The 24,868-nt window shown below is 49.6% G+C and overlaps 1 protein-coding gene across 2 annotated transcripts; it reads left to right on the top strand.

The window, feature by feature from the left end:
• Positions 1-162: 162 nt before the first annotated feature.
• Positions 163-23,810, top strand: slx4ip (SLX4 interacting protein). 2 transcript variants are annotated; one of them, XM_023796279.2, is made up of 8 exons: positions 163-233; positions 1,254-1,292; positions 5,844-5,933; positions 6,323-6,440; positions 16,228-16,305; positions 17,825-17,916; positions 22,058-22,164; positions 22,253-23,810. In XM_023796279.2, the coding sequence occupies exons 2-8, from the start codon at positions 1,266-1,268 to the stop codon at positions 22,992-22,994; spliced, it is 1,254 nt and encodes a 417-aa protein (XP_023652047.2). In that variant the 5' UTR covers positions 163-233; positions 1,254-1,265; the 3' UTR covers positions 22,995-23,810. The 2 variants fall into 2 exon arrangements, with proteins under 2 accessions (XP_023652047.2, XP_072565595.1); XM_072709494.1 differs by lacking the exon at positions 163-233 and adding an exon at positions 249-514.
• Positions 23,811-24,868: the final 1,058 nt, after the last annotated feature.

The following is a 24,868-nucleotide window of genomic DNA, read 5'->3' on the forward strand; positions in this document are numbered from 1 at the left end:
CGGTCTAAATATAAAACTATTTACTATGAACAAAACATATATTGTTATTTTGACTATATTCCTTTCCATTCAATCACTATTTCTTTTTACTGGAAATTATAAAAGCTCTTTATTTTTATGTGTACGATAGTAAGAAATTTTGCCAATTTTGTCCGGCTTCCACCAGGGCAGCTATTAAGTTGGGGTCCTTCAAACACGTAATAAACATTCAAATCATACGGCGGGTGAAACTGGTAGGTTGAATAATGGGATAATTTTCATCTTATTTGTTTTCGTTTGAAGCTTTATGAAAGTCGACATTATTTGTCGGCTTGAGATGGGATCTACTTAAATATGTTATAATCATCTTTTGGCTTCACTGATAATGATATATGTGTCTATATCTGCATGTGTATTAGTATATGGTGGTAACTTTGTCGTAACAAGATGGCTTGTTCGTTTGATCTGTTTTATTCCTGTACTATCGTTCAGGCGAATTACAATCCGGGGTGATGTACAATGCTCATAGACCCAGGTAGCTGAGTACTTCTGAGGTTTTTTTCCCTACCATGTCTTCATATTACACTCTGACACCGCTGCGAGGACTGTCTTTTTTCTCCCAAAAGGGCTTATATCCTGTAGGATACCAAATTACCATATGAAAACAAATCCTGGTCTCAATAAATCTTAATATTGTACTAGATTTCCCCGATTTGCCTTCCCCTCTTCCCGTGTATGTTCACTCCTCCAGTCGCACATGGTTTTCTTGCCGTTATGTCGTGATGCCTTATGTATGTTTATGTGACCGCACTTGCCGAGCTCAGCAACATACCGCTTATTTGTTTAATCCAGGGTCTTTCACCGCATACTTAGGTTTCACTGGTGTAGGGGCATACTGCGCACTTTATTATGATCAGCAATAGACATTTTATAAGGTTAGCGCTTAAGTTACTATAAAAGGCCATGGGTGGATATAAGGTCATCGTGCTTTAGTTTGTTTAACAGCGCTGAAATTAACATTATTGCGATTACATCACTTTATTTGGAAAAACAAAAACCAAGAGTAGAAGTATGGCAGAATGGAAAAGTGTTTTGGGAGAGAAGCCTAATTTACAGATTTTTTTTTTTCTGTGCTCATTGTAATTGATTTATTTTGATAAATCTAAATCTAAATTTTCTGTCATATAGATCGTTAACCACCGGCTAAGATGCATGTAGTAAAATTTTTCTTTCTTTATTTTTATAAATAATTTGCTTCATTTCTTGTTTTCAAGGTCATCCCCAGAATGTCAGTCAGCAAGTTTGTAGTCAAGGTATGTTGTGAGAATGCAGAAACTTGTTTTTGTGCTGATAAATGCGTGTATTTTTATTGTACCTTTTGTTTTCAAATGGTCTTGAAGGGCTGTAACATTACATATGTCCAGTAGGTGTCATTGTTGGCGCAATGTTGTTTTTGGCCCTTTCAGCAAGTTTACCACTGCACCCACAAAGTTAATGAAATAAAGTCAGTTTGTGTGACTTGCAGAAACTATTTGTGTAATGCAGAAAACCTCGTCGGAGCTTGTTGTGCCAGTGTGGATGAATATTTGTTGATAACCCCCACTCCCTTTTTTCAGTTTAAAATTTTGCTTTCTATAAAGCTCTCCTAAGATTCTCATCCATAAAATACAATCAAGCACCAAATGCAGGGCTGTTATTTTTACTTCTTGGCACCTCTGCGAATAAATAAATGAGTCTGGTGGCAAATCTCCCAGAGGTGGAGTGTGGTTAACCTTGCCAAGGAAGCCAGTGTTGTTGTTTTTTTGCAGAAAATCAGGAAATCTTGCAGAGGGATGCATGGGGGCGAACAGCCAATGTTGTGCTTTAGCTAATATGATTTGCAAGGCATCCTTGTGCCCGTACGGCTGAATCACCGGAGTGCCTTTTCATTATAACCCAATTAACATTTTTATCCCAGAGGTCATATTGCATTGGATGTGAACTCGGGGTCACTTACCGTATATTGAGAGCCCGACTGCCAATCCATCCCCGCCCCCCAGCCTGAATCAGGCGCTGTCTGGACGGTGAGCCCCATTCCATGGACGCCCTTCGCTCTGGTAGAATGCCAAGTGTAATGCACATCAGATGTGCAGAATGAAGCAGAAAGCTGAGACTCTCTCCATTGCAGTTATGGGGGGGGGGGGGGGTTTCTCGCCTGCACTTTACACTCGTGCATCTCCTGCGCTGAAGACATTGGGGTGGTGAAGAAAGGCCCGTGTTAATTCTTCATTCTGCTAGAGGGTGTTGGGGAGGAGTCATTGTGTGGGTACGTTTGTGACCAGAAGGTCACTGGTTCTAATCCCGGAAAGAGGTGCCGCTTTGGCTGGGCGCCGATCGAAGGCCCCCTGCGGCTGTTCCTGTCTGCTCTTGCAGTGGGAATTTCACTCCGGGGCCGTTTACCGTCTGACAAACAGCACCCAGGCATGCCAGAAACTCGGGAACTCCCGAAGCTGGCCTTTGGTGTGTGTGCGTGCGTGCGTGTGTGTGTGTGTGTGTGTACGTGTGTATGCCAGAGCGCCGTAAACAGCGTCACCCACTCGCCTCAGCTAAGGCCATATTAGTTGGGAAAAGGCAACTGGACCAGCAGTCCAGGTCTCTCCAGTGCTGGCACCACTGCATCAAGCAACGTGCTGGGAGTCGAGGGAGCTTTTATGGGGCGGGGCGGGGTGGTGTCTTCCTCCCAGTATAAACAGCAGCAGCTGGATAATGTCATTCTTGGAGCTGGAGTTTAGGACCCTGAGCACCCCACCCCCACCCCAAAACCCCCACACTGTAGATAGTGATGGAAAAGGCAGGCTTGGAGGTGGTTGCCTAGCGACCGTCATGGCAGCCTGCACGGGCTTGTGGGCCAGTCCGGGAAGGGTTTGGGAGTTCTCACTTGGGAACTGGCCGTGATGTAGACCAGACCTGTACCCCCTGGCAGGAGCCACGGAGTAAGATGAGCCACCCCCCCCCCCCCCCACACACACTTACGTCACCGTTCAAGCGTGGGGTAATGATGGACACCCCCCGCCCCTTTGGCGTGACCCTGCTCGCCATTGCATTTGCTGTTTTTGTTTTCACATGTAAGCCTTCCACCATTTTGCATGATGGTGTCGATTGGTTACATGCAAGAGCTAAGTGTCGGGTGGTGCAGGGAGACGGGGTGATGTTGGAAAGTTTTAGGACTAAATGATTCTGCTCTAGCCGGCCGGTCCCCTTACATGGAATTGGCACTGAGAGGAAGATGCATGTCTGTGGAGGAAGTGTAACCTGGCAAAGGGTCATGTTCCCGTCTGGCAGCAGGTGACCTTGGACCTGCTCTTCCATCCCCTGGGCCTTGGGAAGCGGCCTTCATTCTCATTCGGTGTGCTATAACAGAATTGAAATACATTTGCTGTTAGTGGGATGTGGCCAGCTAATTTCTGAGAGCGGGTGGGAATGGAGTGAACTTCACCTGCACTGCAAAAAAAATGTGTAGGTGGGGGTTTGCGAGAAAGAGGCTTTTTTGGAATGTCAGAAGTGGGTCACCTCCCTCCCTCAAGCTGACGCCTTTGTTAAAGTGTTTTTGAGGTCATTTAGGATTTTTCCAGAGAATGAAGTGGAAGTGTGCAGACTCTGACTCAGTTACGGTTCGCTCTTGTGTAAGGCTGTGCTGTTTTTTGTGAAGATGCCCTCTTGCGACACACATGGAGTCTGTGTACAATTTCAGTGGAGGTTGGGGCGGCACGGACTATGGCGTCCCTCCCAAAAAGGGGCAATTTCCCACAATCCCCTTCCAATGTCATGCCGCACACCTCATTGGCTGTCGTCAGTCTGTCCATTGAGATCAGCAGGTGGCGTCTGGCCACTGGCAGTGGAGGAACCTTAGTTTCAGTCTAAACATCCCACGTTGATAACATACATTCTTTTTTAGGCAATTTCACAAGCATCCCCCCCCCTTGTTCAAATCTTAAATGTGGGACTTTCAAGCCTGACTAAACGAGTGAGAACATTCCTGTCTTCAGCTGTAATGAAATATTCCAGATATCCAAAACGGGACACCGAGATTTTTGTAGGAGCTCAGGGCATGAGTGTCTCGCTGGGGCCACGTTTCCTCCTCACCCGGTGATTGACAGGAGCGGAATGGGCCTCCGCTCCTAAAGGCTCCGCGATCGGCAGAAGCGCTGCTCTGAGACCACCACGCAGGGCTGGACCGCCAGTGGACAAAGGCGTGAGGAGAGAGGATTCAGCCGGCAGTCTGCCACCTTGGTTCGGGGATGTTCCGAGTCGATTTCACCGAATTTGCCTCATTTTTTGCTTCATATAAACAGAGCAAAAAAAGCATAACAGTTATAAGGAATGTTTTATACTCAAGTCACAGTCTCCTTTCATGTTATTGGGCTGAAACGTGTGATGCTCAACTACAGTGTTTGTGGAGGATGAAGCGGCTTTAAGCAAAACAACATTCTCTCTGCCTGTTCTCTTAAGGTATCCAAATTCAAGGTCCATTTAGAACACAAAAGGATCCGTCTAAGACTTGACCCACAGGCCCAAAGTGATACAATTGTGTCAGAAGGTTCATGATTGGCACAAGGGGGCGCCCTCCACATTATTTCCCCTTGAAGGAATCTGTCTAGGCCAAATTCCACCTCCACCAGAGTTCAGCTTGCATTTTTGTTTACAGAATAGTCTATTAAAAAAGATAAGTGATAATACATAGAAAAGTTAAGAAAGTGCTGAGACTGTTAAGGTTCCCATAGTAACATTTTGGCTTTCTCTCTCCATTATTAAAGTGATTTTTTGGCATCAGCGTGACATGTTCCACTCGGGAAGGGGAGCAAATGACTGTTTTGGAGAAGTTTACTTCGAAAGGGAAATCCCACCATCCGCCTACAATAGATGAAGGTGTTGTTTTTGGTTGTTAGTCATCCTGAACTCAGCGCCCCAGGATGATGGTTGACAAAAGGAAAGAGAGGTCATTTCGGCCAGGAGTAGTCCTCTGAGTGGCGTTACCTTCAGAGGGTAGAGAAGGGGCCGTTAATACTGTGTGGGGGGATGGGGGGGCATGCAGGCAACGGCCCCAGTTGGGTATTGCCAAATCACAATGTTGAACTGTGGACACTCCTCAGAGCGTGCTTGTTTAATTAATCTTCTCGTGTCAGCCATGTCAGCCGTGTCCGCCGCTCATGCCTGCTGGGAAATGGGCCTGTTGCTTGCCTGGTGCTCTTTCCTTCCTGCATGTGTGGCTGGAGAGAGACCCATGTTCCGACATGTTCCGGCCATTGTAGTTCTCTTGTCGGCCTGTAGAGGGCACCTTTAAAACTTTATATAAGCATCTCCTGCTTAGCCGGTGGTCTTTGCACGGCCTTGCCCATGAGGGAAGGTTTACACGAGAGGAGTCTACTCCCTTTCTACGGTGAGCTGATTTATTCCAGGGTGCGTTACACAATCGAGGCGGTTGCAGAGACTTGACAGTAACCTAAGTAACTGTGGCGTTCCTGGCTCCCCAACCTCTTCTGAATGATTGGAAGTGATGCCGTATCATGGCTCCTTAGGAGCAGGCTGCGGGGGGGGGAAGGGGCTCAAATGTCTCCCAGCATGCAGTCCGCACTCCTCTGGCTGCTGTCTGCCCCAGTTAGTCAGGCACACGGTCGGAGCAAAATGACACAAAGGATAAGGCGGCCATTTTTAGTCCCAATTAACGTTTTTAGGATTTTTTTTTTTGGGGGGGGGGGGTTTAGGGAGTGTTTGGATTGCAAGGTGATGTCTTGCTTTGACTCACTGCTTCCCTGTCATTTTCTTTTTACCGGCCAGTAACCTCCCCCCCCCCCCTTTTCAAATCCACCCGTCCCTTTGTCTTGCAGTGTGGGAACTATGCCGTGCTAGTGGATGTTCAGCTTCTGGCCCCAGGAGCAGTGCGGGACCCCAGCTGGTGGGCTGACAGGCACAAGGAGGTACAGTAATTCGGGGTGGGGGGGGGGCTTGGACTTCAAACGGCGAGACTCCAGGTCTGGTGATGCTTCCACATCCGCTCATCCATTGTGGCAGAGAAACAAAGAGCGCTCCCCCTCCCCCCGGCCTCGTCCTGGACTCTCTTCGGACTGCTGTGTTCCATTTAGGCACAGTCTCTGGCCCCAGACCCCTGAAAGGGGGGGGTAACACTTCCTGACTCACAGTGGTGTAAAATAGTAGAGCATGGTAAAAAGATACATGTCACAGTACTATACCACATCTCTTTTGACTATATCTGTAAATGAAAAAAATATGCAGTGGAGGGTCCTTTTAAGGGGATTAAATGCAAAACAAAAGAGGATGGGGATGATTCCCGTGTTTTTCTCTCCAGGAAGTCAGCGCTCTGATCCAGGGTGCTGTGGAGCAGCGGATCCTGGGGGCCAGGCATCACAAGGGGCCACCGAAGGCGCGGCGGGAGCTAACCCCTGCAAATCCACTTAGTATCGAAGGTGAAGCAGCTCCCCCGTCCCTCGAAATGGGCCCCGCAATGCAGCACCATTTGCTTTTTTAGCGTTTCCCAAACTAGTCCTCGGGGACCCCGGATCATCCACGTTTTGGCTCCGGGAGCTGGGAGGGGGCAGAAATTTAAACCCTCTGGGGGTCCCCAAGGACCGGGTTGGGAAACACTGGTCCAAACATTTTTAAAACCCTGGCAGTTTATACAGCTACGTGTTTTCACTGGGGCAGTGAAGCATCCAGTCTATGGGTACAACTGCTGATTTCCCTTCTGGGATTACTGCTCAGTTTTTGTCCCTTTCTGAGTTCTTCACTACTATACCACCCACCGCCTGCTTACAGTTACTGATTGTAAGTGATGTTTGGTAGCATAGGCAGTATCTTCAAAGTGTATATACTTGATGTATAAGTTTTATTGATAGGTACATTTTTTTGAGTTGTTCTTGGAGGAGTTGGGACGTGTTGTTGACACAGCGGAGGGTAAGTGAGGCGTGTGTAGCTCTGAGGACTTTGCATTACCACTGCTGGTATGTCAGCCTGAGATTTCGACACCTGCAGGGTGTGTGCTGGGGTGTGAGTTCTCTGAATCACTGGTTGCCGTCAGAATGTTAGAAGGCAAGGGGGAGAAACAACTGGAGTCCTCAGAACTCTAAACCAGAGGTGTGATGAGCCTCGTCCTGTTGGAGAAGACCTGGGCCTGGCCCCGCCCCCTCGATTTCATTGGTCAGAGCACCTTGCGCTCCCTCTCTCATAAACCCCCGCGAGGCACAGACGGTGGCAACTGATTTGTTGCAGGCCCTGCGTGTGTATCTGTGTATGTGTCCATATCTTTGGTTCCTGTCACGCCTCTGGGTATGCGTGCTTGTATCTTTGCTCAGATCTAGCAAGGGATAAGTCTGGATTGGGTAGCCGCAAAGCTAAGGTGTGTCAGCTCGTCTGGGCCTGGACTCTGTGTCTGAATGATCGGCCTGCGTTGGAGACCCGTGTGGACAGGGTACCCAGTACCCAGTAGCGTGCAAGCAGACGCCGCTGAGCTGCTACGTGGGGAGGATGGCCGGGGAGGGACTACAGGGCAGTCGATCACTCTGAACCCTCCTCACGCTGCCACACCCGGGCTACCTGATGGCCACAGCTGCTTCTCTCTCTGGATCAGCATGGGGTGTGGATGGGGGGGGGGGTTCTCAGCAGCTTCAGTAAATGTCATTTTATGCCCTGGTTTGTGGGGGGGGGGGGGTGAAACCCTAGCTTGGGATGGGCTGGCGGCAGTGTAGAGTTGATGCTTGCGGTCCCGATGGCGATGGGGGCCTGGGTGATTTACGGTGCACCGAGCCGGACGCTCTCAGCGTGCACAGACTGCTGGGAGCCGCCTGCGTTGGTGGGGGGGGGGTGTGCGGGTGGGGCACCTGGCTTCTCAGGTCACCTTGCTGGAATCCAGTCCTTTGATGCTGTGGCACTCTGGGTATCTGCAAACACCCCCCCCCCGTTCCCCCCCCCCCCCCCCCCCCCCACGCCCACAGTCTTTGACTCCCACCCCCAGGCTAGGTTGAGACTGCTCCAAAATATTGTCTCATCTCTCCCCCCCCCCCCCCCCCCCGAAGGCTCTCTGAAACACGGACAAGACTGCTGATGGACACATGAAATTCCAGAGGGATGTGGGGGGGGGGCAGGTGATCTAGTGCCATTTCACTATCTCAAAGCAGCCATCGCGTCTGCGGTCCTGACTGTACTGCTAATTTACCGGCGTACTGTAAGGCCTGGCCAGGCCCCAGACCTACCCTGTCCCCCCAAGCTCACCCGGGACCTGCTGGAGAATCGACCTCTACAGCAAAGGAATCCTGTTCGGAAGCCACTTTACGGCCCAGTTAAAGGATGGTTGTTAACAGGCCGCATGTGACCACACCATGCCCACATGAAAGCGAGGCTGTGACCCTGCACGTGTGTCTGTTACAAAGACACGGGGCCTGTTCCCCTCCCCCACAAAACACCCCCCCATCATGTTCAAACAGATCCCTTCATCTTTTGAGTAACTTTATAGGCCATACAGGGTAATCTAAATTTCCCAGTTACTTTTTCAGTCTGCAAGAGGTCCTGTACGGTAAACGCACCTGTTTGTGTACAGAAACTGTACACTGGTCCATCATTAACTTTAACCCCTGCTTTTGTGCCTGTTGGAAGTTCTCTCTGTCTTTACTGGATGTTGTTGGTTAACCATGTAGCTGTATGATGGTTTTTATGACCTTAATTGTGTTCGACATTATGACATCATAACTCCATCTGTGAGTTCATTCTTTAACTCCAGATATATGTTCTTCATACACGAAAATCATCAGTCTTGTTGGTCAGATGTTTTTTTTTTCTGTTTTGGGGGGGGGGGCAGGTTCCTTAAGCAGTTAAGAGTTATAGCTGCCTGCAGAATCTACTTCGCTCTCCGTTAAGGGGCACATGTTGAGCGCTTTAAACAACCTATAAAGTTGTTGTTTTAAATCTTACGAGCGGCGGCTCTCTCTTCTGCTTCTGTTATGGAGCCATAAAAACCAGACTTGGGGGGGGGGGGGGAGCTTTGGTGGATATTAAGTTCGAAGGTCACCGATAACCCTCGGAGGTCAGAGAGGGGCCCCGTGCAGCTGAGAGTCCCGCTATCCTTCCAGCTGTCGCCACCTAAAACCATCCGCGGGCCACTTTTTACCGTAGCCCCCCCCCCCCCCGCGACGCCTGAGCAGATGTGCATGGCTGCTGCAATGGGCTATTTATACAGCTAATGTAAATCCTAGCCAGGACTTCGTTCTCAGCTGCGGGGGCTGGCCTTCAATTTTTACTCCCCCCCCCCCTCTGTTTCACATGGCGAGTTACTTAGGAATTTATAATTAGCTTACTGCACCTCAATTTACTTGCATTTTGGAGAGAACTGTAAATGAGCTTTACCCACAGTCTGTCCTGTCTTGGCTGAGCGGGTGTTCGGGGGTGGGCACTGGCTGAGGGGATGAATAAATGCATTTATGGATATTTATATGGATATATATGATTATTATATATATGGATATTTAGCATGTCCAAAGTGACATGCAAGTGAGGCACACAATACATCACAAGCATGCAACTGTCAAGGGACTAACTTGCAAGTGCTGGTAGATTGAGCTTCCAGTGTAATGCAAATTCCAGTGGGAATGAGAATCACACAAAATACAGAACGGCCTAATATTACAATAGCTATTCAAGTGACACTAAGAAAGTCCTAAGAGCTGAATACAGCAAAGCAGCTATTAGTGCCACGTGAAGCCATTACTGTGGAACAGTCAACAAAGCAGAGTCAGGGGAGTTACTGTTATGATGAGGACCGTTGATGTCTTCCCAGAAGAGTTGGGTTCGTAGGTGTTTTTTAACCGTGAAGGATTATGCAGATCTGGATCTTGGTGGGTAGCTTCTGCCATCTAGGAACCATGCATGAAAAACACATAGTGCTAGACCTGTTTTCACGTGGTGGAAGAATCCAGGTACGACATGAAAAACGTTCAAGTGTCAGTGTCTCCGTTGACGGACGAGATCTGTTTTCCCATTGCAGCTGCTTCGTTGGACCCAACTGAACATTTAAAATTCATTATCGGTGCTGGAAGCAGCACCTCGTTTGACCTGAAGTTCAAAGCACTTGGAATAGTGTGTGTGAAATGCAGAAGGGAAACTCCCCTGACAGGATGGTCCCACTGCATTTTAATGTGCTCTGCTGGCATTGATTTTCTGTCCCTTCCTGGTCTTTCGCATCTCCGCCTGTTACGTTTGATTAGCGCTGGCTGGGCCTCTTCCCCTCAGCTGCTATTGCTGTTGAGGGTGTGGCTGCAGGTGACTCCGCCCACCAGTGTGACAACAGAGGCCTCCTTGGGCTTGACAAGACAGAGGACCGATTGAGAGGCAAACAAGGGGGTGGAGCCCAATAGGTTTTGAATTTTCTCACTCCCCCCGGCATCCGCTATCCTACAGTTGGCAGCGTAAGCCTAACGCTTCGTTCCCGGATCCCCCTTCCTGCTCTTTTGCATGTGGTCACACTCCACGCACACCCAGCTCCCAGCTGCTCCACAGCTGCTGTATCTGCTGTTCCCCAAACTGCTTCCCGTACTGTCGCTCAGATGCGGCTCTCCTTGGCGAGAACCGTGAAGATGGACGATATGGGCCGAATGTATGGCTGTAACAGGCCCGGTTATGGGTTATAAGGACACAACCACAACATCAACCGCCACTGTCATACTGCACTCTTTATGTGTAATTAGCGCTGGAAAAAAGAAAATAACGTAAGTACTAACTTGCTCATGTGACTGCTTTGCTCACCACAATCTGGTCAGGGATGCATCATATGGTTCCATGAATTCAGGGAAACTATTTTAGTTGACCAAACACTTACAGTAGAAATGAGTAAATTGTTTCGCAAGATCCAAATGGTCTATGTCCCTTTTTTTTGGGAGAACTAATGTCTGAAGGCCATAACTCTTATTTGTGTTGGTTCAGGGTGGTTATGTTTTGGTGCCACAGGGTTCTGTCACATGGATATGCGCCAGGTAGGATTTTCAAGGTTCCCTGCAATAGGCAGGATCTCCAGGGCACTCGGTCTTTGTGCGTGGCCCCGTCAGATAGCAGAAAACGTTATTTGTCTTCTTTTCACATGCGTGGGCTCCTGTTTGAGATAAGATAAGATGAGATATACTTTATTGCTCCCAAGAGAAATTCTTGACCGTGACCCTTTAGCCTGCTAACAACTGTCTTACATGGTGCTTCAAGCAATTATCACAGTGAAATGCTATGAATTTGGGGAAGCTCACCAGTTTTTGGCGCTGTAATGGACACTGCTCTTTCGTAAACAGCAAGGTTAATCCCCCTTATCTGAATTTGTTGTGGATAGATCATGTTACATTTCATGTCTCCTTCATACATAAGCACTGAGAGTGACCTTCCACTTGCTTAGTGCAATAACATTTTTATCAGCTTAACATCCATAATCATTTTCCAGATGTCAGGTAGCCAAAAAAAACTCTCCCGTTGCATAAGAAAGAGCAACACTAAATATGCGGTACCCCTCAATGCTTTAAGAGCAAGTTTTTCATGTTGTAAGTGCTGGGGGCATTGACAGTTATTAGTACAACAACCAGTAATTACTCGGGGGTAGAATTGTTCCAGTATCTAGGTACCATACATGAAAAACATATAATAACAGACTTGTTTTCAAGTTTATATTTTAAATCATGTACCATGTTTAACCTGTAGGCCAAGTACTGGAAGCTTGATATGTTTTTATGTTTCAATTTTGTTTATTTTGTCGTGTGTATTTGTAGAGTTCCAGCAGTTTGGATGAATCAGCTCCTGTTGGGAGCCTTTGTCTCCTTGGTAAGTTAAACCCCAGGGTTTAATCGATGTGTGCAGAGTTACTCTGCCGCGATGTCGTGTAGTTTGCACAGAACTTCATCCTCTTTGCTGGATTCTAGCTTCATTGGCACTCAGCCTGCTTTCGCTAAGACATGGAAGACCTCCAGATCTGCTTGTACCTGCAGGTTGACTGCCGTTTGTTCTACACATCTCGTCTGGGCTGGGCTAAACCCCACCCGCCCCTGTGTATCAAGACCTCATTCCTTCCGTGACCTATCCCAAATCGAGCACATCAGCTGGACCGTGGTACCACGCTGGCACATTCCGTAACCGTAGCGCAGAGGTCGACCACTTGTTGCATCGAGCACTCTTGAGCAAATATTGTTACATGTGGACACGGCGGAGCGATGAAGCGGCACCCGAAGTTAAAGCTACAACTGCGCCGCAGCTTTCTTCCAGGGAAGTCTGTCCGCTCCTCACATGTGGCTGCCTGGTCCTGCCCCTGCCCATCCCCGGGGTGGGGAAGAAGAAAGGATGGAGATGCCTTTGTCGACATCAAAGCCCGGATGGGCCGGCAGTGTTCCCGGGCGCAGACGTAGGACAGCAGGAATCCCGTGAGGGCCGCTCGGCCTGGCACGATGAGGAGGCTCCATTTCCACCTGTCTTTCAGAAGAGGTCTCAACAAACATGTGGCTTGGCGTTAAACACGCTGTTTGGGACCGGTCCCTGCCACAGCCACATAAAGACCTGCTTCTATTATGCTCATGGTCGAGCCTTCATATAAATAACCTATACTTGGGCAAAAGTGATCTATTTGTCCGTCTGTCTATCTATCTGATCATATACAATCTCCATCTTATTCTGTAGTTTATTAAAAATACCTTGAGAAGTGAGAGTTAGAGAGTCTGACCTTTCAACAAAAGTTTGGAGCCTGCCGGTTGGGGATAAGCCGATGTTCGTCTACCCCTGGTAATTAATTTTTTTTTTTTGACACAAATTTCTTGACCTCTTTCGGGGTCATATTGACTTTCCCCTCATTTTCTAGACTCCTCCACGCATATTTTCACACAGAGGGTCAAAAGTGAGCCGTTGCTGCTGTGCGCGATTGCGTCTGCGCGATTGCGTCTGTGCGCTGCCCCGCCGCAGCCAAGGACAGAGGCGCATGTTGTGGCAGATTGGCCGCCGCTAGCAAGACTCAATGTCATTCCTTAAGACGGCGAGGTCGATTAATCACAGGAAGTCTTCCAAGGACAGAAAAATGCATATCGGGTGTTGGTCTATGTATTGTAATTGTCAACAATTATGCCGGTTGCTTCTCGTTTTCCCACAGGCGGGGTGCACAGACCTATCACATGGTCTTGTTTACAGTGCGTTGTTGCAACAGCGTCGGTCTGCGTGCCAGATCAACCCACCCATTCCCCTGGCCTGATGTACGGAACATTTTCATTCAAAGTCAAAAGCTCCAAAGGTCTCTCTCCCGGAAATCGTGTCCCGAGCGGTGCCCAATCCATTTTTGCACGGTCTAGTGTGTGTCGAGCAACAAAAGATGGCTCGGTGAACGTTCTGTGAAGCGGAATCGTGCAGCTTTCAGTGACGGGGCCTGGGCTCGGGGCCAAAACCAACTCCATAACTGTGCCGGACTTTTAAGGTTTGAACAACAGCTGATGCCTTCTGTTATGTGTGGGCTGGGTGTTCTCAGCTCCCAGCTCCCAGCTCCAGACATCTCGCACGGCCTTGTCCTGGGAATTGGCACAGCCAGGCCACCGGGGAGGACACACAAATGCTTCTGCACTTTGCGGAAGACGTGCTTTGCATGCAACGGACTAAATCTGAGCCCCTAAATAACACACAAGTTTCGAGTGCCTGAGAGCAGCTGCTTCCAGAAATGGGTAAAAATATGGTGAGTACAGAGTGGGACCCTTGGCATCCGTAGGCATAATGTTTGATAAGCGACGCATTTTTCTCTTTCGGCTGTTTACTTTTACTTTAAATGGGTAATGTGTACCAAAAATTCACCACGTCATTCACCTACAAAGCATCTTCTTTTTTTGTTTTTTTAACCTGCATAGGAATATTGGTTAGCGTTGAGGATTCCCTTTCCTATGCAGTGTGTCTCTGATCCCTCCTCCTAACACCTATGGTTTAGTTTGGGCAGCTACTTCCTGTCACATGGTGATACCTGAGAAGCGAGGAAGGGGAGAAGGCCTGGTCTGGTCTATCAGCTCTGTTGGCCCAGCAGCACTGTTCCCCTAAAGGTAGCGTGTGCTCTGTGCCATAGAAAAGGCATTTACAGTTTCAATATAGATTCTTGGTAGCGACTGAAGTTCCATGGCTGAAAGCCCTTTCCTGTTGCCATTGGCTTGTTTGGCATATAAGTTTTTTTTTGGCTGGTCAAAAACACAAGTACTGAAGATGCATGTCCTGCTCTTTCTCTGACCTTTTGTACACTACGGATCCGATGACAGAATAAGGGAGTCAGCGGCTGAAGGTTCAGCCTTGACAAACATGGTGAAAGATTGCGGGGGGATTACGGGGCAGTCAAGCCATCGCCAAAAGGCTTTAACTGTCTACCTGAGGCGGTTTTGTGGGTTTTAGACCTTAATTGGGTGTCATTACGTGGCAAATATCAGCGGCCTTTCTTTTTGAAGCAGTTTACAATCGGCCTGCTGTTCACTTTGTAGTAAAATGACTTTGGCTTGCATGGGAGAGAGAGCCATCTGTGATTCGCATGTCTGTCGGGTGCGGGCTGGGGACAAGCATCGTCAAACAGTCTATACACCACGCTGCCGCCTACGTTTCATACTCTTGCTTGTCTTCGATGAGTTCTTGGCTTGTTCAGGAGGAATTGTATCAAGTAGTCAAGGCAACAGCCACCAAACAGCAACCTGTTCACTTCCTGCCTGTGGGCACTAGACGTGAAACCATTTTGGCCGGAGAGTTTGCTAACATGCCGTGGTCAAACAGGGCTTGGATTTGGCGCCGGCGTTGATGGAGTCTCGGGGACTTTCCAAAGAACATAGAAATGAAGTTCGTGAGCTCAAGCTGTCCTGTTGTTCATAAGGCCAAACCAGTCCGGTAACTATGTTCCCTAGATGATGACGATGACAAAGTTCGCCTTGACCGTCCTCTTTTCCTGCCGGTCCCTAAATGAAAACCTGACTGGATAATTTCCTCTTCTGCACAATGGGGAGGCGGAATGGAACTTAGCAGAGGAAAATGAGGTGCAGGTTTGGTCCTCGGGCTGACTTGGGGGGCTTGCTATCCTGATTTAAGCAAGCACAGCTTAAACATGGGCTATATTTGTATCTGAATTCTGCATTTCAAAAGGGGGCTGGAGAATCCTGGAAACAATGGCGCATCTGTGTCACCCAGTACATTATTTCCCACATCGTTTCTTCTGCCGCATACAGTATTAGCCTGTCGATGGGTAGACTTTGATCTCTTCTAGTCCTTCCAGAGGACAAAGCAGGAAAGTCTATCAAGCCAATCTATTGGTTTATTCTTTAGACAAATTTTAGATGTCACCCCGTTGGGTTTGCTGCAAGAGAATGATTAATTCCCTTGGTCTGTGGTGTCTGGGGGTCTTCATTCTGGTCTTCATTTGGAGGTCATACCCCATGTTGCGTGGGTGCTGATCATATCCCTGAGTCCATTCTCATTATGCGTCGATGGGGAAAGAATCCCTGGGTCAGCCTGCCTGCCGGAGATGATGGATGAAGCAGCTTTCAGATGAACTGGACGGTGTGAGGTATAGTCTTTGGGAAGGACTAGTCATGGGTTTGCCCCCCCTCCCCCCAATAATAATGCTTCCAAACCTGATAGTGATTCTTGAGGGACTTGGGACCACTCAAGAAACCCCCAAAGGGGACTGTGAGAACAAGCAGAATCTCTGGTATGCCTGTAATCTAAACGTCCCACCAGCAAGAACGTCCTGAGGCAGGGACCTCGGATCACATGCTCCACCAGTATGAAATAAGTCAGACCTAAAGCTCTAAATGCATATCAGACTCTGTTTGGTTTATTTTTTTCCATCCAGCTTCACAGTATATTCTAATCTTCTGAATGTTCTTATCCAGAGTAGAGCCCATGTGAATATTTCAATGAAATCTCTTAATATGAAAATTGCTTTGACATTTGTTGACGAGTCCAGCTGTTCCCGACTCAGACTCCCATTAAGGCCCTTATCTTAGCCGGTAATTTGGGTTTAAAGTATCACATCTACTTTTTCTTCCCCGTCACTGCTGAGCTGAATGTGACCAGGATGATTTCCGGAACGTTCCTAGAAGACACACCTGCGGTGATGCTGGCTCGGAGCGGCGCAGATCCTGTTTGTTGTTTCACTCAGTGTAGCGTTGCTGAGATTTCCTGTTTCCGTGCTGCATGCATCCCCCCCCCTCCGTGGGGGCCCTCATCCCTCTGTTGGTGTTCTGACAGGGGAGCGATTGCGCCTGGCGGTGTACTCCGCGAAGCGGCATGTCAACCTGAGGTGCATCATCAGCCAGCGCTACGGAGGTATGTGAGTGGGGGGTTATACTCTTGGTGGGGATTGAGAATGAGCTGGGGTCAGATTGTTAGGGGGTCTGGATGTCGACTGCAACAGAATGGCTCCCTGTTTTGAGGCCCCTGTCTATACAGTATAAATGAAGAATAGAAAACTGAAGGTCTCTGAGAAAGCCAGCGGACCCCCCCCCCCGCGTTGTGTTGGTGCTTCCCAGACTTCCACCCAGGCCCCCACCTGGGCCCCCCACATCCCAAGATGACAACAAAACTCTGCTACTATCTTCAGGCCCTTCTGAAGTTACTATTCTTGCCGCTGCTCATTATCATGGCCGCTGTTATGCTTATCATTATTCATAATTCACAATGATTATTATTTTGTCTAAAGAGACCAATTTCCACATTTCTTGTGTGTACAAATGTTTTTACCGAATTAACTAAAGCAGTGCATCAGGGCATTGTGCAGCTCAGCGGCTTAAAACACCATGCCTGTGATCAGAAGGTCGTCTGGTCAAATCCCCTGGCCGGCTGAGTGTTGGGGCCTTGAGCACTGTCTGACCCCTGCTCTCTCAATTGTACAGTATGTCCCAAAAGTCTCTGCTAAATGTGAAATATAATGCAACCCTTTCCCACTAAAATACTGCACCTTTCCATGACTAAAAAGGTCACCATACATTGCTTTGGAACTGTCCTCATTGTCCCATGTCATAAAAGAACATTCCGGAAGGTCCAGGCCCACTTAAAGTGAATGGAGGGTCGTCAGTACAGGGCATGCAGGCCCTCTTCAGGGAGGGGGGTCAAGCAGCACTGGTCCTCAGCTTATTTACTCCACATACATTGTAGTGTCACCTTCCATTCAGGAGTCCGGAACCCGTCCATGTGTGTTTTTGAATATCACACGCTGCTCCTTTAAAAATAATAGGTTAACAAGTTTCAGTAAAAAAAAAAGAGAGAGAAACCTCCAAAAAATAAATAATTGAGGCCTGTTCCAAAGACTGCCCTATTATGAGTTAAAAAAAAAAAAAATCAGCTGACTAATAGCTTGGTTTGCGTTCCGACTTTCATGGTAATTTTCTGGAGCTGGACTTGAATAAACAGGAATACGTTATAAAATGTGGTTTGTTTTTGCTCTGGGTCCCGTTACATCCAGCGCCTGACTGATTGGCGACTGCCGTACTCCGGCGTCAACATTTGACACGAGGGAGACCTTGCCCAGACTTCTACCATTAAACCCGGGACTCTTTCCTGGCTATTAGCGTGCTGCCCTGGGGGCCATTTTTAGGAGGACCGTCCCATAAAGAGGCGAGGTTGCTGAGCTGTTCACACACGTGTGAGCAATAACACGCAAACGCCATTTATTAAAACTTTTTTTTCTTTTTTGGCTCTACTGCAGAATCAAAATAGACATCTTGCTGTGGAGAGCTTTCCGCTAAAATGCACCAGTCATAGCGGCCGGCTCTAATTATGGTTTGGACACCATGCTGATTAAAGTTTTGGCTCCCTTTCACTCCCCCCGCCCCCACCCCCTACCCAGATTTGCGCGTGTTTCCTGAGCGCTTTGTCGTCTGTGCCAGTGTCCGGGAAGACCAGGAACCGGAGCTTGGTGCAGACGGGAACCTGTCTGGGGTGAGATGCTTTTCTTTTAAAGAAATGTAGTTTTATTTATTTAAAATGTTGCTAAGGGCTCGGCTTAAAACGTACAAGCATACCTGCGTCAGGCCGTCCTTTTAATTTACCGTGGCTGTCAGCGTGAGTCATATGAGAAGGGGACTGACAGACTAACTGAGGCTTCAGCCTCATAATGATGAATTTTCACGTTTTTTGTAAATGCCCTATCATTTGTTGAAATGTTTTTGCCCTGTTATATACGGGGGGGATGGGGGGAACCTCTGGGTTCCAGGACCCGGGGGTGGATACATTCAGAATGGGGTATACCATGGGGTCATGGGTTCCACACCCTCAGTTTCCCCAGTGCTGGTTCCCTGACCCCCACCCGGCAGGAACTCAGGAACTTGAGTCCCTAGGAACTCGTCTGTGCACCAGATGAGACAAGGAGACACCCCCCTACTCACCTTGGCACAGACATCAAGGGCATCTGCCATGCCTGTCCAGCGATCACCCTGCTCCTTCTTACTGCTCTGCTTTTTCTGTTGTTTTTTTAGTTTCCTTGCTTTTTTCCTTTCTTTCATTCTTTTGGCCTTCAATGAAAGCGACAATTGTAATATTTTTAGCACGCTGTAGTCGGTAGTGAAAAGTTCAGATTGTGTAACTGATTTTTCCAGCTGAGGGGACTTTTAACTCCCCCCCCCCCCCCCCCCCCCACGCACCCACTTTATTCTTCTCGGGATGTGGTTTCCCTGTCTTGGGGACAGCAAGGATGGGTGAGGGGATGGACGCGGTCAGGATGGGGGGAGGGATTGTGGGTGAATGCTGGTGGTTTGATGGGGTAGGCCACCAGACCCGAGGCCTTCGCATGACTGAACAATTATTTGCTCACCTCATTCGTTTTGTTCTAATTTGTCTGAGGGCTCCACGACTTATTAGGGGAGAGGGAGCAGGAACAGGGGAGGGGGGGACATGGTGGCTGGGGGATCTGTCCCTTTCATGTTTTAACGCATCGTGCACAGCTGTGTTCTTGGTTGGCAGAGCTTGCTAATGTGTCCTGCAGTCCTGCTTCGTCCACAGCACAGATGGGCATCTTTCTCAGCAGCGCTCCCTAGTTCAGTGGCCCGGGAAACATGGGGGCCATCTTAACACCATTACCCGCTGTTTGCAGTAAATACGCGTCGCGATCCTGTCGCTCCCGCTCCTAAGTCGTCCTTCCTCACAGCTGGCAGAAGCCTTAGTCACATCCGGACCCCGAGCTCCAGGGAAAGGGGATTTTTTTAATTATCATTATTTACATTATATATTAACATGCAAGTTTCAAGTGCAGAAATATTCCAGGCTGCCTCCAGGAGATGAGGTGATCAACAGATCCCCTGTGAAAACATCAGGAAAATAACAGATAATGTAGGCAGAGGAAAAGGGCCACTTTTACTTTCTGTAACGTCTTGCTTATCAAGCGAGGTGGGGGAGGTGATCCCATGTCCTCCCGGCTCAGGCCTAGGCCTCTGGTGGCAGTGCCAAACACTGCCCCTTGCATTTGCCCACGTACTTCCAAATGAACCGTTTCTCCTTGAGATGTCAGAAGGGTTAAGGATGCCATACATGATGAGGTCTTAAGGTAGGATTTGGGCTCCACTGGCGCCAACCCGTGGGTGTCTGGTCTGACGTGGCAAAACAAACACTCGGGGCTGCAGGCAGCCAGAAGCGATACGGGCGGATGTGCCCGCAGGGTGTGAAAACAGTCAGGAAGTATTGGTGCCACTGACTGGTTTTTGACGTGGACAAGACTGAGAAACCCAGCCCAAAGCCAAGTCTCGGGGGAAATCGACAGGCCGTAAATGACCTTCAGCTGTCCCTGGTTGCCCTCGGGGGGTGTTGCCTGGTAACCCAGCTTAGTGATGATCCTGTTTCCCCCATTAGAACCTGTCCTGGGTCTGGAACATACAGTTGGTTCCTTAAGCTGCAGGCGTCTATAGGAAAACAACTGTTTTTGTAACAGGCTTCTATTTTGAAGTAGGACAGGATCTACAAGATTTACTGTCCCGACGATTTTTCACAAACGTTATGAGAACATTCACAGAACATTTTCACCAGCAACATCAGCCTTCTCCAGACAGGGCCCCTGGCTCACTGTAAAATCAGGCACGTCACTGGAGTCCCACCACTGGCAGTGGGGCGGTGACAAACAGGGGTCTGACATTTGTGTCCCCTGTTTCTGAAATTCCGCCTGACTGAAACGGGACAAACCCAACCCCCACCGTGCTCTGGGTGGACATTGTGCCTCTGTTTTGTTTCTTTTTATTTCTATGTACCGTTGAAGAGGTGACCTCTGTGTACGTACCGGGCGTAAGCTGACCTCGGCCCTTTGTTTACACAGCTTAATGTGACTATATAACAGTCCATATGGACGGCCGTCCTGTGCCCTGTGAGGCTCTCAAGTAAATTGCCGCCTTTTTCTTTTTTTAAATGGCCTGGCTTCTCTTTTTCCCTTAGCTGTTTCCTTGTTTTGCGGTGTTTGTATCTCTGCTCTCGCCTCTTGCAGTTTCTTCATTTCCCACAGTCCTCTGAGTCTGACTCATACTCCCCACGTTAATTGTTCAGCTTTCAAAATAAACTTCTCCTCGCTCCCAGGGCGTGGTGGCAAGGAAAGCGGTCGCCATACCTTCCTTCTCACAGTGTTTTTTTTAATTTTTCCTTTGCCCTTTTTTGGGTCTTGGACGTCGCACCGTGTCGATGTTGCCCGGCACTGTCTCTTGGGAGCCGGGTGCTGCAGTCGGGGTTCTGGTTCTGGACCGTGTGCTGGATCAGCCGCTCTCATTCCCATGTGGGAGGCGGTTTGTGTGCCACGCCCCCTTTTGCTCAGGTACATGTGGTGGCTGTGGTGGCCCTTCTTGTGTCCATGGGTTCACCTCCGTGTTCCTGCACTGGCATGGATTTTCGCTGTTTTTCTCCCCCTGCCCTCGGGTTCCCAGTGCAAACGCCATTTATTAACCCTTTGTTAACCCTTTCCTACCTACACCCTGTTCCCAACTGGCGACAGGAGTCCTCTGTGCTGCTCAGGCGCAGGACCTTCACTTTTTTATTTTAAAATAAAATCCCCCGACGATGTGTAAGGAATAAGTAGCTGACGGCTCATAGGTTTGCCCTATGATGTGCAGCGGAGGGAGGGGGGGAGGATGGGATGAGAGAGAGAGGGAGCGAGAGAGGGGTCATAAAATCATGTCTACAACCACCTGTTTTTGTGAGACGTCTCTGGGAACCGGGAAGCAAAACCCAAAAAAAACTAACAAGAAGGGAAAGTTCAGCGTGCTGATTTCTGGAAGCCATCCGGAGCCACGGGGCCCAGAGCCACCACGTTCGGCACAAGGGTTTAATAAAGCGAGCAAAGGGTCCGGAATGTTCCTAATGCTTGTTGATTCCCATCATCCGCTGTCCCCAAACTGCAATGAACACGATAATCTTGGTTCATTCTCCCCGGGGCCGGTTCTGTCGGCTATCCGGATCGGCTCACTCCGGAACAAGCGGCCCTCCTGCTGAGCTGCCGCTGTCTCCGGTCCACTCTGTATCCACGGCGCTCTGTGAGAACCAAGAGACACACTGGGAACAGTGTCACAGAGCACACATCACGCTCATTAATTAGTTACCCATGGGTGGCCGGCCATTCCGCAGTTTCATGCCGCTCACTGTATGTCCAGGTTCTGTCAGCCTTCTTGGCGCTTTCCACTTGTCTGAAAGGTGGGTCACGTTTTTGGGATGCAATGAAAGTGCCTCTATCTTTAGGAATCAGTCCTCGCTCAGTCTTCGCTGCCCAGCCCTTTGTGAGAATCGTGGGTACTTTGGCAAACGTGGCCCCCTTTTTTGTTCCTTGTTTTGATTAGCAGTGTGATAAAGTATTTGCAACTACAGCCTAGAACATTAATGATTATCGTGACTGCAGTGTGTTGGGCCAGACCCTCAGCACCTGGGAAATAAAATTAAAGGTGAATTGAAAGATTTGAAGTACAAGAGTCGATAATGGGTTGAACGGCATTATAATTCATCCTGTGGTGTCATATTCATGTGATCTGGCGGTCGCACTGTTTTTGGACCATGGGTTTCCAGAGGGAACTCTTTCTTTCTCTCTGTCTCGCTCACACCATCCGCTGTTTGTCTTTTCAAGATGGCGGCCCATGGGCAGAGCAGGTCAGAGTATTTTCACGGGGCCCACGAAACTGAAAACCCATCCGACAGCGCTGCGATAACAAAGAGGAACGCCCTTCAAAAGATGTGAGTGCAGCACGCCGCGCCACGTTCCGTGTGAACTGCGGGGGGGGGCTCCACACCCCACCCTCATACTTGTCCCGTTATCTGGCAGCGTCAAGCAGGCGTTTGCCCGAATCCAGGGACACCGGGACCCTGGAGGAGAGCCGCCGCCGATGCTGCCGCCCCCTGCTGCTGCTATGACGACGGGGTCGGAAGGCTGTGTCCCGCCGGCGCTCGCTGGAGACGGCCGGCTCGGGGTTCAGGCGCCGGGCTGGGAGGACAATCGAGTTCACGGCACTCCTCGGCTTCCCTCCATGGAGCGCGGAGAGGCGGGCAGCCCGAGAACAGTCAGCCCCCCCACAGCGGCCCTCGGCCTCGCCGGCATCCCCTCGAGGTGTGACTCAGCTCCACCGCAGGCGGGGCATGGCCCAGAGAAACGGGAGAGGGGCGGGCACAGTTCTCGGAGAGATGGAGACGGTGCCAAGAGAATGTGCCTCGGATGGGCTTCAGACTCCCCTAGTGAGGCAAAGAACGAAACGCGTTTCCCCGAGTCCCTCGCGCCGGTCTCCATGGCGACGCGTCCGCAGGAACCTGGGCTGTACCAAGCGGCCGGATCAGCTGACAGCGCGGCAGAACCAGTTCTCCTGACCTCGGGGGAATCGGACTCGGGGGTGCTCCTCGCGGAAGTCGACGCGGGGCTGACGGGCCGGGACTGCCCCGTCGCGGATGCTAAAGGCCCTTCAGGCCGGGCTGGCCCCCCCCCTTGTCCGCCTGTCAGCTCCGGGCCTGCAGAGACGGAACGAGAGGAGAATGTGCCCAGAAAGTCACGACTGAGACGGCTGAAGAGGGCCTGAGGGTGGGGGGGCGCCTGAGTGGAAAGCGAGACCCCCCCATGCCATAATGGTGCGTGTGATTTAATGAACACGTCGCGTTGGCACGTGTCCGGCGAGCGCGTATACACAGCGATTCCTGATGTCTGAATCATTTTTGCTGTGTGGTTTTCCTGAAACGGGCCTTATTGAGCCAAGTTCGGTCGGGTTTTTAAAAACACGCGGAAGTCTGGGAGCATACGAAGCAAAATGGGGTGGGGGGAGGGGGGTGCATGAGGGTTTGTTTATGCGTATACCATTGCCCATATTTCAGACGGGCTGGAGCCGAGGCCCCCGTCGGCTCTGACAGAGGCTCCCGCACGTCTGGGCTTTGTCAGAACGTCCCAGCTTAGACTCGCCGGCTTTGGGATGCCCCCCTGCGGCTCCAAGCTCCTCTCCAAGGCTTCTCTCACCACGACCAGAATCGCAGTATTCGTTTCCCAACGGTCGTCATGGCAATTTAGGCAAACGAAAGGGACTGGGCGTTTGTAAATATGAGCAGTTTTAATAAAAATCCTTTAATGTAGAAATGGGCACAAAACTTGTTTAAGATCCGGGGAGTGTGTTATTTATGGGGGATGGAGGGGAGGGTCTGCTATTCCCCGGTGCCAAGAACCGGGCCTCGCCTGTGCCATGGGGACCACCCAGAACCAGCGGGGAGGACCACCCCCCCCCATCATCCAATGGGCCTGATGGTTAGCGAATGCAGAGTCCTGTATGTTCCAGACCCAGTTTGATGCTTCTTTTATATATATAAAAAAAAAACATTCATGGTTTTAATAAAGCTGTTTTTCTATCTTCCATGTGGGTCTCCCTGTGATTTATAAAAGCAGCTTCAGTTCAGCTCAGATTCGGCCATGTTGCACCACTGAAATGAGTCTGATTACCCATCAGCCCCGTCTGCTGCAGATAGCGGTGGCGAATGTGCGGCCCTTTATTGCATTCATCTGCCCTTTTAGAACTTCATGAAAATATACGCAGCAGCTGACATTTTCGCAGTGAACACTGGGAGAGCAGGATGATTATTTTGCATGTTTAGTTTTGTATTGTCCAAGTGCAGGTTTCCGGACCACAGAGTACCGCTTCTCCATTTTCTCCAGCTAAAGCGGAGCCGGTTCTGCCTGTGCATTATATGGTCCCGCTTTATAGAACAGGGAACTGGCATTTTCTGGACGTGGATTTAAAGACTGATATCTGGAGCCCATTTATTCATAGAATGCTCAGTTTAATGTGCTGCAGTCATCAGGATTTCAAGCAAATTTTGCCTAACGAAATGCAACAGTAGGCTGCCCCGCCCCCAGCAGTCTGCTCTGTCCTGTTACGGCTGGATGGGGGCGACTCACGTCTGCTTCTGCCCGTAACGAGAAACGAGCAACAGGCCACAGAATGCTTAACCGAGCTGTCGGATTCCTCTAATCCGGAGAAGAATCCAATATATTCACCCGCGCTTTGAGATTCTCCAGTGTGGCATTCGGTGCATGTGGAGGACGTGTCCGTACTTCTCGTCTCGTTCCTGCTGGCCCTGTGTCTCGGATGAGGCCCTGTCCTTTACGCAGATTCTCTCCTTGTGGGTGGAGGGACGAGGGGGGGTCAGAAGCCCACTCTCATGTGACTCCCCACAAGATTGCCTACGATGACCTCACACCCTGTGTCTGTGAAGACGATTGGCCGCTCCCATGCATATTCCCCCCTCCCTGCGTGTCGCTTCTAAACATCCCCACATGCTTGCATAATCTTCAGCGGGGAAGGAACGACTCGGGTCCCCAATGAGAGTGACGCCTTTGTATGTGGCCCCCGGTTGTCTGTCCGTCCACCTCAAGCATGAAAAACAGGGTCACTTCAAAGAAACTTTCCACCTC

The sequence above is a fragment of the Paramormyrops kingsleyae genome, chromosome 3 (genome assembly GCF_048594095.1).
Source record: "Paramormyrops kingsleyae isolate MSU_618 chromosome 3, PKINGS_0.4, whole genome shotgun sequence".
Taxonomy (NCBI): domain Eukaryota; kingdom Metazoa; phylum Chordata; class Actinopteri; order Osteoglossiformes; family Mormyridae; genus Paramormyrops; species Paramormyrops kingsleyae.

Coding starts and splice junctions, on each gene's coding strand:
- slx4ip (XM_023796279.2), top strand. CDS start 1,266: ATGTCAGTCAGCAAGTTTGTAGTCAAG. Junction 5,934..6,322: donor GGGCTGACAGGCACAAGGAG/GTACAGTAATTC, acceptor TTTTCTCTCCAG/GAAGTCAGCGCTCTGATCCA. Junction 17,917..22,057: donor CAGACGGGAACCTGTCTGGG/GTGAGATGCTTT, acceptor TGTCTTTTCAAG/ATGGCGGCCCATGGGCAGAG.